Source organism: Phaseolus vulgaris, chromosome 2, assembly GCF_051622355.1.
Source record: "Phaseolus vulgaris cultivar YP4 chromosome 2, ASM5162235v1, whole genome shotgun sequence".
Taxonomy (NCBI): domain Eukaryota; kingdom Viridiplantae; phylum Streptophyta; class Magnoliopsida; order Fabales; family Fabaceae; genus Phaseolus; species Phaseolus vulgaris.
Window position 1 is genome coordinate 49,945,604 of NC_143499.1, and position 11,586 is coordinate 49,957,189.

General features: G+C 29.8%; 2 protein-coding genes across 2 annotated transcripts; one reads left to right on the plus strand and one right to left on the minus strand.

Moving 5' to 3' along the window:
• Window positions 1-1,462: 1,462 nt before the first annotated feature.
• LOC137809558 (2-oxoglutarate and iron-dependent oxygenase domain-containing protein CP2) lies at window positions 1,463-6,605 on the minus strand. The gene is made up of 9 exons (XM_068610662.2): window positions 6,508-6,605; window positions 6,134-6,181; window positions 5,119-5,295; window positions 4,881-5,031; window positions 4,640-4,726; window positions 3,850-3,974; window positions 3,117-3,235; window positions 2,453-2,558; window positions 1,463-1,537 (listed from the first exon to the last, which is right to left on the minus strand). Exons 1-9 carry the CDS (start codon window positions 6,553-6,555, stop codon window positions 1,463-1,465), a joined length of 936 nt encoding a protein of 311 aa, XP_068466763.2. The 5' UTR covers window positions 6,556-6,605.
• Window positions 6,606-8,178: 1,573 nt separating this feature from the next.
• LOC137813002 (uncharacterized) lies at window positions 8,179-10,649 on the plus strand. The gene has a single exon (XM_068615279.2). The coding sequence runs from the start codon at window positions 8,277-8,279 to the stop codon at window positions 10,554-10,556; it is 2,280 nt and encodes a 759-aa protein (XP_068471380.2). The 5' UTR covers window positions 8,179-8,276; the 3' UTR covers window positions 10,557-10,649.
• Window positions 10,650-11,586: the final 937 nt, after the last annotated feature.

Here is an 11,586-nt window from a genome sequence, read left to right on the forward strand (position 1 = left end):
TTGTTTAAAAATGAAATTATTTTCTATTTTTATTTAAATTATAAAAAAATATTTATATGATAAGGAGCTGATAAAATAGTATGAATCATTATTTTTTTAAATAAATGTATCACTAGATGTGTATAAAAATAATCATATTCTATTTCACAATGCATTGTTTGAAAATAATATTGTTCCATCATCTACTTGCAATTTGTAAGTTTTTTTAAAAAAATTAAAATAATAGTCATCAAAATCTGGAATAAATAAGTTCATTCATTTGAATTTAAATATTCATTTTAACACGATACAACTTTTAAAAAAATTTGTAAACCAGGTAAATTTTATAATTTTTAATCTTTCTAAGTATTATTATAATTATTTAAGTTTAATGAATTTTGAATCAATTTTACGCTATAATTTTTAATGCTCCATATTAAATTAATGGACATACAAAAATTAAATTTGACTATTTTCTTTTAAATTGTTATAATTTTGACTTTTATTTGATCATGCCAGCTATTTCTTAAGACATTGCCAAATACATCACTGTCTCCATTCTAGAGTGTGTATAATACTTTATAGACATTTACCCAATTCATCAATGCTTTGTGATATTGAAGAAGCATTTCACCAACTATTGTTAATGTGTTGATTTATGTGTCTATTTCAAACTTTGAAAGAAAATTCATGAGTAATGACTTACACATGCTTAACCACAATTATTAGATAATTATTGAATTAAAATTGATGGTTAGAAGTAATTATTAAAAGTTTTTTGAAATATTTTTTATTCTAATTGGTTTGATTTAGGGTTTAGATTCAGGTTTAGGATTTGGGTTGAGGGTTCAAAGTTTTTTAAAGTTTATAGAAAAAAATAAAGTAAAGAAAAAATGAAATTCAAATAAAATATTAAGAAATAAAAATTAGTTTTAATGAAGATAATTTTTTTAAGAAAGATAATCAAGATTATGATTAAAAAAATGTTAGAAACTAAAAAAACATTAAACCACTCGAATTCAAGAAAATAAAAAAAAAAATATAATAATTCATCACTTAAGACCTCAACATAAGAGTCCTAACTAAAGAAGTTTTCTACTTATTACAAACTTGAGAGAAGTGATTTCAAATTATTGTATTTGTATGAGAGAATGATGTCAAATTTTATTTAATTTTTCTTAACTAATGTTATACTCAAACAAAAGGTTCATTACATAAAAATTATTATTTCTTTTCTTTAAAAGTTTCATAATTTTGTTTGCTTACTTTTTCTTTTTTACTTTCATTCATAACTAGAAGAATTTCTTTACTATTCATGATTCCATCACATAAATTATACAATACAAGAAGTAATAATTTGTTGGTGAAAATTTCAAGGTAATTTTCAAGTAATAAATTTATCCTACTTGAATTTTCTAAGTTTTACATACACTAGAGATAGAATCATACACACATTCTTTTGAACTAAATAGTTAAAGTTACATTACTTTTTAAGCCCCCACTTCCACTTGTTAAGAGTAGGTTGTACCATTGTTTCTTCTTCCTCCATGGACAGTTCCTGTAAAGCATAAATTCATTATATTTATAATAAATAATATAAATTATTAAAAAAAACTAAATCTTAAATTAAGAGACTATTCAAATCATATATATGTATTTTGCAATAAACATGTTATAACGAGTTTAGGATTTAAGGTTTATAATAATTTAGGTAACAATATCACTTACTAAGAATGTTCTATCCTTACATTTGTTTTTTTATAACTCCTAAAAAGTAGGAACTTGAATAATTGTGTTACAAAGCTCCTTCTTACAAGACTAAAATATATGACTATGTTACTTTTTTAAATCATGTTTTTCTTTTATTTGCATGTATCCTAATAATTATGTGTTTTTTTTTCATTGTTTGATGTAGATATGAGAAAAAATAACAATCAAGTTTTATTCTACCAATTACATATAAGTAGATACCATATTACCATCAAGTCTTTATCCATCTACTTGCCACAAAATTCATAGAAATTGATTTTTTTTCAACAAATATTTAAAGTTCATTTGTCTTAAAAACAACAATAACCTCCAGATGCTTACATGTGTGTTTTTGACACTTTAGTTATGTTTGGTGTTTTTATCATGAAAGCAAATTTGTTATGAAAAGGTTAACTTGTGTATAAACTAATTTTAGTTTATGAAAATTTTTATTTTTTTATTTTCTAAAGAATTTGTGAGAGTTTAACAAATTTTGGGTAAATTTTTCAAAAGCTAGTGTTACTTTTAGTCAGATTAAGGTTTTCACACAAAATCAACTTTACCTATTAAACCAAACCTATTTTGAGTAACAACAATGGACTAATATTACTAGAACAATAGAAATGAGAAGAAAATGATAAACATATGCTTGTATTACATGAAACACTCATTCCAAATTTCTTGAATATAATGCAAGCAAAAGAAAAAAATGTATGTTACTTACCAGTTGAGTCTCATCCAATAACAATTTTGTTCTCTTCTCTTCATAACACTCTCTACACCAGCTAGAAAAGTCTTTTTTATACTTCATAATCTCTCTGAAAATTGAACTGTATAGAAAATAATGTAACTCTCATCATCACTATATGAAAAATAGGAAGATTAATTCAAATTAATCAACTTAAAGAGGTAAAGAAAGAATAAATGGTAAAATATAAAGGACATTTTTTTAATCGACAAAAAAATAAACAAATGTGATTCACTTAAAAAGTGGTTCAACCCTTATACAGAACATAGGAACATACACGTCAAACTCTAAACACAACAAAGTTCACAATTTTACCATCAACTACCTACAAAACAACACTAGCAAAAATACTCTACCACTCAAAAGTTATCACAAAACTACATCCCTCAATAAAATCAAAGGTATGGTTATGTAGTTCCAATATGAAACTTTATTATTATTCTTACACAAATTTATTTAGAAAAAATATTTAACAAATAAAGAAGAAAAAATATTAGGGTTAGGACACCTTATTATTTCATGTTTATCACTTTAATTGATATTTCTTCACATGAGCATAAAATCAAATGCAACTTTTTTACACATCAGTGTATGGATGTGAGAATTAAACAACTAATAGTAATTAAAAAAATGAAATTACCTTTTGCACCACAAAATTAGATTGACTCGATGACCCCATGTTGTAGCTCTAGCACCATGGCGATGACGACCATGATGAAGCACAGCTTGTCCAGGAATATGGAAATAGTCAAAATTCTCCTGTTTTCAAATAATAAACTCCATATAAAAATAAAAAATAAAAGTATATATAATTTAGGATATTTCTTCCTGCACCCCTACATTTTTCTTCCTACACCCCTAAATTTTATGTCATATCAATTTTGGATGATTCCAGAATAAGAATTCTGTAAGCAAAATGTATTTCTGAAATAGGATTTCATAAGCAAAATATGTTTATAGAATAGGAAATCTCGAAGGCAAAAAATCATTCTAAAATATCCTTTCTATAACACATTTTTTTTTAATTTTCATAATGGTAAATCCAGAATTCATAAAATGTGTTCTAGAAAGTATGTTCTGGAAATATTCCAAAAACAGTAATCCAAAAGTCATTTTTAAAAGGAGTAAAATAGTATTTTTTTGAGAATGATGGGGTGCAGGAAGTCATTTGTTTGGTGCAAGGAGAAACAACCTATAATTTATACCGACACGACAACAATTGTACAACCAATTTCAAGTATTAAGCCTATTTTGCAAATACAATTTAACAACTCATGTAATGTGTTTTTGTCTACGTCACACACTAGGCTTTCATATATCTCTATAATCTAAAGAACTCTGCAATTTTATTTTTGTACATGTTAATTACTTACCTCTGGATGACTTTTTGTATGAATGTGTTTTTCACATCGTATGCCTCGAAAAAACAATTCACCTCCAGAAAATTGCTTACCCAAACAAACGTTTAAGGTTACCTCTGAGTCATCAACATGGAAACCTACCAATGTTACACCATTTGTTAATTCATTTATTACAGATAATGAAATGAATAGTCACATTCTAAATCAAGGTAAGTGTAATGAATAATAAAAGAACATTGTATCATGTAAATTATTAATTACCAAATAAAGTTTTAAGGTGCTTACTAAATCATAGGTTGAAATCACAATATGCATAGAATAAAGTTTTCAAAATTATAAGCAATCAAAAGGTTATTTAGTAGCAATTACATAGGTCTTAACAAATTCACAAAAAAAGATACTAAAATTTTGTAGCATGAATGCCTAGTTTTTTTAATAAGCAAAGAATAAAAAAAAAAGACATTTTAGGAGTGTTCCAATCTTTATATAGAAATTGGCCAAAAGTCAAACTACTCAATACTCTACCAACAAAAATTCCGTCAGACTCTATAATCACCAAACCAAGCATCAGAAGTACATGTAGGAAAAATACATGAAGAACCACAACAAAACACTAAAACATCATTTCTCAAGAGACCCTAACTTCTTTCTAGCTCATCCAGAACAAACACAAAACAAAAGAAAATCCCTAAAACAACCATTATTAACCCAAACTATACATACATTCTAATAAAATTTCATTTTAAAAGTAAAATAACCTTAGAACTATTAGAAGGAAATGAGAAGAAAGTATAACTCTTACCCAAGTCAACATCTTTATCTATACCATATTCAACAACAAATCCATGATGAAAATCCAAAGTTGAGCCACCAACTTCTGCAAATAAGACTGTATGACAAAGAATGAGTTAACTAAAATACATATGGATAAAATGGAAATTTTAAAGGAGGATAGAAACTAACTACTATCTTTTACAAAAAAAAATACATATATAATAATTGGTCAAATCATGTGATAAAGAGCAAGTATAAATTTAATTAACCTTTTGATAAGGGACAAATAAAACCTTCCATAAGCTTGTCAAACATGGTTTGAAAGCCAAAGTCATCAAGTACAACACCAAATTTATTCATTGTAGTGGGACGTATAACTTGAAAGTTTGTTGTGTTGACCCATTTCTCAAAATGTTCAACCTAATAAAACAAAAAATATGACATTATATCTCAAGAAACAATTATACATTATTTTGTTTATTCTCTGGAATTTGAAATGATAAATACCTCAGATAACAACAACTCACAAAAGAGTGGTTGAAACATCTCAAATGTAAAAATTCCTGGAGCAGGCTCACACATTATACTTCTAAAGCTTTCTTTTGTGTTATCATTAATTGCTTTCAGAAATGTTGGGACAAAGAATGTTGTAGGATCAATAACATATATCTCTCGATACCGAGGCTGCAAAATTATCACTTTCATATTAGTCTAATTAAATAAAAATCATGACGATGAATTATGAATTTAATGTTGGAAATGGAATATGGTTATTTTATAACAACAAATAGATGATAAAATGTTAAAGAATATATTCATTTTTTTTTAAAAGTAAGGAAAAGTATGCAAACTAACTTTGTGTACTGTTCGGCTAGGTCAGTCAATTGATCGACCTATTATCAAACGAAAATAATTATTCAACTCAGAACAAAGACCAAAGTATGTCATGTTGAGGGTAAGTAGATAATCCCCGAAAAGATGGGCATTTTAGGGAAAGAGTATAGTGACCCCAGTAGTGAAATGAAGGAAGACTAGGTAAAGCAATAGTGGAAGAGAGGGGTGAGTAAAAAGAGGGAGAACGATTTTCCTGAAAGCAAGATAAAAAGGGAAAAGTACCAAAGAGAAAGTGGAGGGTTCAAAAGGCGGATCCACAATAGCCACTTTGTAAAAGAGAAAAAATTGTCTCATAAACTCCAATTTGTACATGATAATTGACTTTAGAATTATCATATACCTTAGTATTCATCAAATTAAAATCCTATACATTACTATTCATCCCACCCTCTACCCTGCTCATATAAACACATGCATTTATTTATACTTACTGAAATTATGATTTCATACTTGGCAAACTAAAATTTGTCAAATCAAGAAATGCAATTCATTTTAGATGAAGCTATTAAGAGTTTTTAAACTTATTTAATTTAATAACTTAATATTGTGGTCTTTTTTTCTTTATAGCTCTACATGAATTTCTTAATTAGCAAATCATGATAACAATTAATATTTGTGGATCACATACCTTATAATTTGATAGTATCATATGCTTGTATTCTCTTTGCTTTTGGTCCTATCAAAATAACATCATAATCATAATAAAAGTGTGTGTTGCAATAATAACAAAAATTATATTTCATAACAATACACTAAAAGGTATAAAAAAATAAAATATAAAAATAATATTAAAAAAATTTGATGAAATTGTTTGATATACTGAATCCACGTATAATATAATGAAGAACAAATACAAGCATTTAGCAGCAATTTGGTATTGTCAATGCAAATATATCTATCAATGTGAAATATCGAGATTAAATTCAACTAAAAATTCTCCATCCTCTTATCAAACACTATGCAACAAAATTCACAAAAAAAATAAGAGAAATGGTATAATACCCTGTATTGTGTTTCTGGTGGTAGGTAATCGTGCAAAATGGTGTACATGTACTTAACCTTGTTGTCACGAGAGGTGTTGAGTATGTCTTTTGGAAGGTAATTCTCCAATGAGCTAAAAAGTTCAGCAGAGAAATCCAATTTCAAATCATCGTATGACTCTGACTTGTGATTCTTGTTTGGATTTTGCATCAACCTTCCTTTTACTTTGTTAGAGCTAGAGTCTTCTATTGTAGTGTTGTCTTTGATATTACTATCATCATTCTTGATTGTTGGCGATTTTTTGTGATCGATAAAATCATTATTAAGCAACATGTCTCTAGTCCTGCACATGAAAGAGTTAGCATTTTCTTGTAATACGAAGGTTGAATTTAGAATTACAAATTTCAATATGAAATTAGGGTTTTCGATTTTTCAAATTAGGGTTTTCAAATCTTCAAATTAGGTTTTTCAATTCTAAATTCAATGGAAAGTTTGATACTTCAATTAGTTTTTTCTATAAGAAAATATGTGTGAAGATGAAGATATACCTTTTCAAAGATCGTAGTCGCATGATTATCCTTCGGAAAGAAACCAATTACTTTGAGATATTTTTCTTCTTTTAACAATCTTCACTATTGATTACTCTTTTTTCATTTATTTGTTTAAAATTGAATATATATATATATATATATATATAAAAGAGAGTGTAGTGAAAGTGAGTAAGTGAAAGATAATAAAAGTTTTTTAAAGTTTATTTAAAACTGAATCCATGTGATAAATTAAGATTATTTAATATAAATTCGTTTTTTCATAAACTATGAAAATGCACAAACATATCATTTAAAGAAAAAAAAAAGTTACTATCACTTATAAATTCAATGAAGTGTTGTTACTATGAATAGAAAAACCAAAATATAAATTTATTTGAAAAAAAATGTGAACATGGAGATAATAACTTTTTTTTTATATCTTAGTATCATGATTAAGCTTGTACAAATTTTAAAATAATTTTCTTTTTGAATCAATACAAAATTAAGTGATATTATTCTATATTTTCCCTACAATTATAAATACATATAAGATTCCATCTTACAAATTATCCTTACTTAATTTTAAAATTTATTTATTTTTAAACAAAATGTGCATGCAAATGCACCCACATGTCATATTTTTTTCTAAATTATATAAAGATTAATTTTTCACTATATATAAAGAGTTTATATAGATTTTTTTTATAATTACACCTAACTAACAAATTATAATTATAATTTATTTTTATATGTACAACAAGATCTTGATGTAGGTGCTTTAAGTTTGAGCTCAAGGAAATTAAAGCAAATAGAGTGTAGATTTCAACCAAATAAAAAAAAAATAGAGACTATTTTTTTTTTAATAAAAAACAAAAAGGAAAAGCATAAGAGAACATACCAACTCCATTATAAGAAATTCAAATTAAGAACTTAAAAAGAGGAATAAGTGTTCTCACAAAAATAATCTAAAAAAATTATTATTTTATCAATAATTGTTTACAAAAACATACAATATTCATTACAAGAATTAGTTACCTAATTTATACAAAAAAATTAGTGAGGATGAATTTAGTGACTATTTTTTCATCAGTAAATAAATCACTAATTATATTACTTTTTTATATTTAATTTCTCTTAAAAATAACACTTTGTTGGTAGTTACTGAAATTACATAAAAAAGAAAATCACTGACCCAACCCTTTCAAACTAAACTAGCTCCTCCGCATTCAGCCACCGGCGCCGCCGGAATATTTCCAAACAATGTTGGTGCAATCCAAGCTCCTCCGTCTCCGCCGCATCCAGCGGCTGCTGCCGTCCACGTTTCCCTCTGTGCGGCGCTGCCGCAGCTATTCATCCCCTCCTTTGCGAAACGACGCCGAATTGACGGTGACCCAAGTCGTGGAACTTCTTCAAAACCCGTCCAATCATTGGGACTACGATAAGCTTCGTCCCTTTCTCTTCGAAGCCTCACATCATCTCCTCCATATCACTATTCGCTTAAACTCCATTCCCAAAGCCCTCGATTTTATCAATTACCTCGGAGACAGAACAGAGCACCACCAAGCCCTCTCTTGTGTGTTTGAAGGTGCTCTTGAACTCGCTACACAGCACCCCAATTCGCAGAAAGAGCTTCTCTTGCTTCATAGTTACCGAAAATCCATTGGTGGTCGCATTGCTCTCACTTCCAGATCCGGTTTCCTCCTTTTGAAGTGCCTAGGGAAGGCCCAAATGGTGGAAGATTCGCTTATTCTGTTCAAGGAGCTCGACTCTTCTTCAAAAAGTTCTGAAATTTGCAACGAGTTGCTGAGGGGGTTGTTTAGATCGGGTGGCATTGATGGTGCTCTCCACGTGCTTGACGAAATGCTTGAACGGGATTCTGATTTTCCTCCAAATAATTTCACGGGTGAAGTTGTTTTTAGGGTGTTGGGGGAGCAGGAGCGCCGTGGAAGAAGCTTTGCTGATGAAGAAATTATGGGGTTGGTTACCAAGCTGTGTGAGCATGGGGTTTTCCCTGATACGTTTAAGCTTACTCAAATGATAACGAAGCTGTGTCGGCACCGGAAGAATGGTGTGGCGTGGGAGGTTTTGCATGTTGTGATGAGATTGGGTGGTGCAGTTGCGGTTGAAGCTGCTTCCTGCAATGCTTTGTTAGCTGGGTTGGGAAGGGAGAGGGACATTCAGAGGATGAACAAACTGATGGCAGAGATGGAAGAGATGGGAATAAAGCCCAGTGTTGTGACCTTTGGGATTCTTGTTAATCATTTGTGCAAAGCCAGGAGGATTGATGAGGCACTGCAGGTGTTTGATAAGTTGAGAGGCAAAGGAGAAGGTAATAATAGGGTTGGTGTTGAGCCTGATGTGGTCTTGTTTAATACTTTGATTGATGGGCTTTGTAAAGTTGGGAGGGAGGAGCATGGTTTGAGTTTGTTAGAAGAGATGAAAACAAAGAAGCAAAGTAGACCAAATACCATTACATATAATTGCTTGATTGACGGGTTCTGCAAAGCTGGTAACATTGGTAAGGCTCGCGAGCTATATAGTCAGATGATTGAGGAAGGAGTTCAGCCAAGTGTGGTCACCCTCAATACAATGGTTAATGGTTTGTGCAAACATGGAAAGGTCCACAACGCAGTTGAGTTTTTCAATGAGATGAAAGGAAAGGGGTTGAAGGGAAATGCTGTTACTTATACTGCGCTGATATCTGCCTTCTGTGGTGTGAATAATATCGATAAAGCCATGCAATATTTCGATGATATGTTGAGTTCTGGATGCTCTCCAGATGCAATTGTTTACTATAGTTTGATATCTGGTTTAAGCACTGCTGGAAGGATGGATGATGCCAGTGTAGTTGTGTCAAGGTTGAAGCAGGCTGGGTTTGGTCTCGATTTAACCTGTTATAATGTCCTCATCAGTGGATTCTGTAAGAAGAAGAAGCTGGAAAGAGTTTATGAAATGCTTAATGAAATGGAAGTAACTGGGGTTAAGCCTGATATTGTAACCTACAACACTTTGGTTTCCTACTTAGGTAAAATTGGAGATTTTGAAACTGCCAGCAACGTGATGAAAAGGATGATTAAAGAGGGACTCGAGCCTTCTGTTGTGACGTATGGAGCAGTTATACATGCATATTGTTTAAAGAAGAATGTTGATGAGGCCATGAAAATATTTGAGCAAATGTGTTCTAATTCCAAGGTTCCTCCGAACACTGTGATTTACAGCATCTTAATAGATGCTCTGTGCAAGAATAGCAATGTAGAAAGGGCTGTTTCTTTGATGGATGACATGAAAATAAAGGGAGTTCGACCTAATACAACAACTTATAATGCTATTTTCAAGGGGGTTCGGGATAAGAAAATGTTGCAAAAAGCATTTGAACTCATGGACAGAATGATTGAAGATGCATGCAGTCCTGATTATGTGACCATGGAGATTCTTACTGAATGGTTTGATGCGGTTGGTGAAATAGAAAAACTGAAATGTTTTGTTGAGGGGTACCCGGTCTCTTCTTCTGCATTATCGCCAACTTCAGATTGTTTCTAGCATGCAAGGGTTTTAGCTGTCAAAGCTTTACAAGATTTTATATTCTTTGAGCTCAATTTTTAAACACCACGAAGCTGACAGGGTTTATGATAATCTTAATTTTTTTAACCCCATTTTGAAGCTTTGACTTAACACCTATGAGTCTCGACAAATCTATAAAATGGTGTGTCCACGAACACACATATCGGACACTGACACGTGTAGGTCATTTATTGGTGAAGTGTCCAATTAAAAAAAATAGGGATATATGATAATTCTAGTATGATTCAAACACAATTTTTAAAAGGATACATACAATAATTTTCTAAAAACTCAAATTTATTATATAAGATTTTATTATGATTATAAAAATAAAGAACAAATCATTTTGAACCAGTAATAAAAAATATCTTTCTATTACATAAAAAAAAAACCTTAAACATATTTTAGCATATAAACCTTTATTGTTAATTTATATATAGATTTCTATCTTCGTGAAGATTATGTGTTAAAATATCCTTATCATACCATACCAATGTTCTTGTGTTACATAGCTTGATACCAATGTTCTTGTGTTACATAGCTTGACACCTGCAATTAATTCACCAACTTAATAAAGATATAAAGGTTTGGTATACAAACTTATCAGCCTCAAGACCAAAGGTTAAGGTCAAAGGATGTTGTCTATCACTTTCCACCATCAAAGAACATTTTCTTTCAATCTTGAATTTTAAAAAGGTAGCCGCAAGACAAGTTATCTGCTGCCTGTATGCAAAATCTGATTAATAGCACGCAATTATAAAATCAATTCAATGCATTCATTCTTCAATGACCCATTTTCCAGGGATTTTGGCTATCTGCATTGTCATATCTCTCCAAAAATATGTATTATGTAGACAATTTGTTAACCATAAATGGAAGATCCCAAACCATTCCTAAACTGATACAAAAAGATTCCAGAAGATTGGCTTGAATTGGTATCTTTTTTTTTTTCTCTAAAAACATGTTCAAGCCTTACATTATTATTTAATCAAACAGCATTTTTAAGATA

Excerpts from the sequence above, each read along its gene's own strand:
- LOC137809558 (XM_068610662.2), bottom strand. The coding sequence starts at position 6,555 with ATGTACACCATTTTGCACGATTACCTACCACCAGAAACACAATACAGG. Across the intron at positions 4,727-4,880 it reads TATTTGTCCCTTATCAAAAG|TCTTATTTGCAGAAGTTGGT; the intron begins GTTAATTAAATT and ends TTTGTCATACAG. Across the intron at positions 3,975-4,639 it reads AGATAAAGATGTTGACTTGG|GTTTCCATGTTGATGACTCA; the intron begins GTAAGAGTTATA and ends TAACATTGGTAG.
- LOC137813002 (XM_068615279.2), top strand. The coding sequence starts at position 8,277 with ATGTTGGTGCAATCCAAGCTCCTCCGTCTCCGCCGCATCCAGCGGCTG.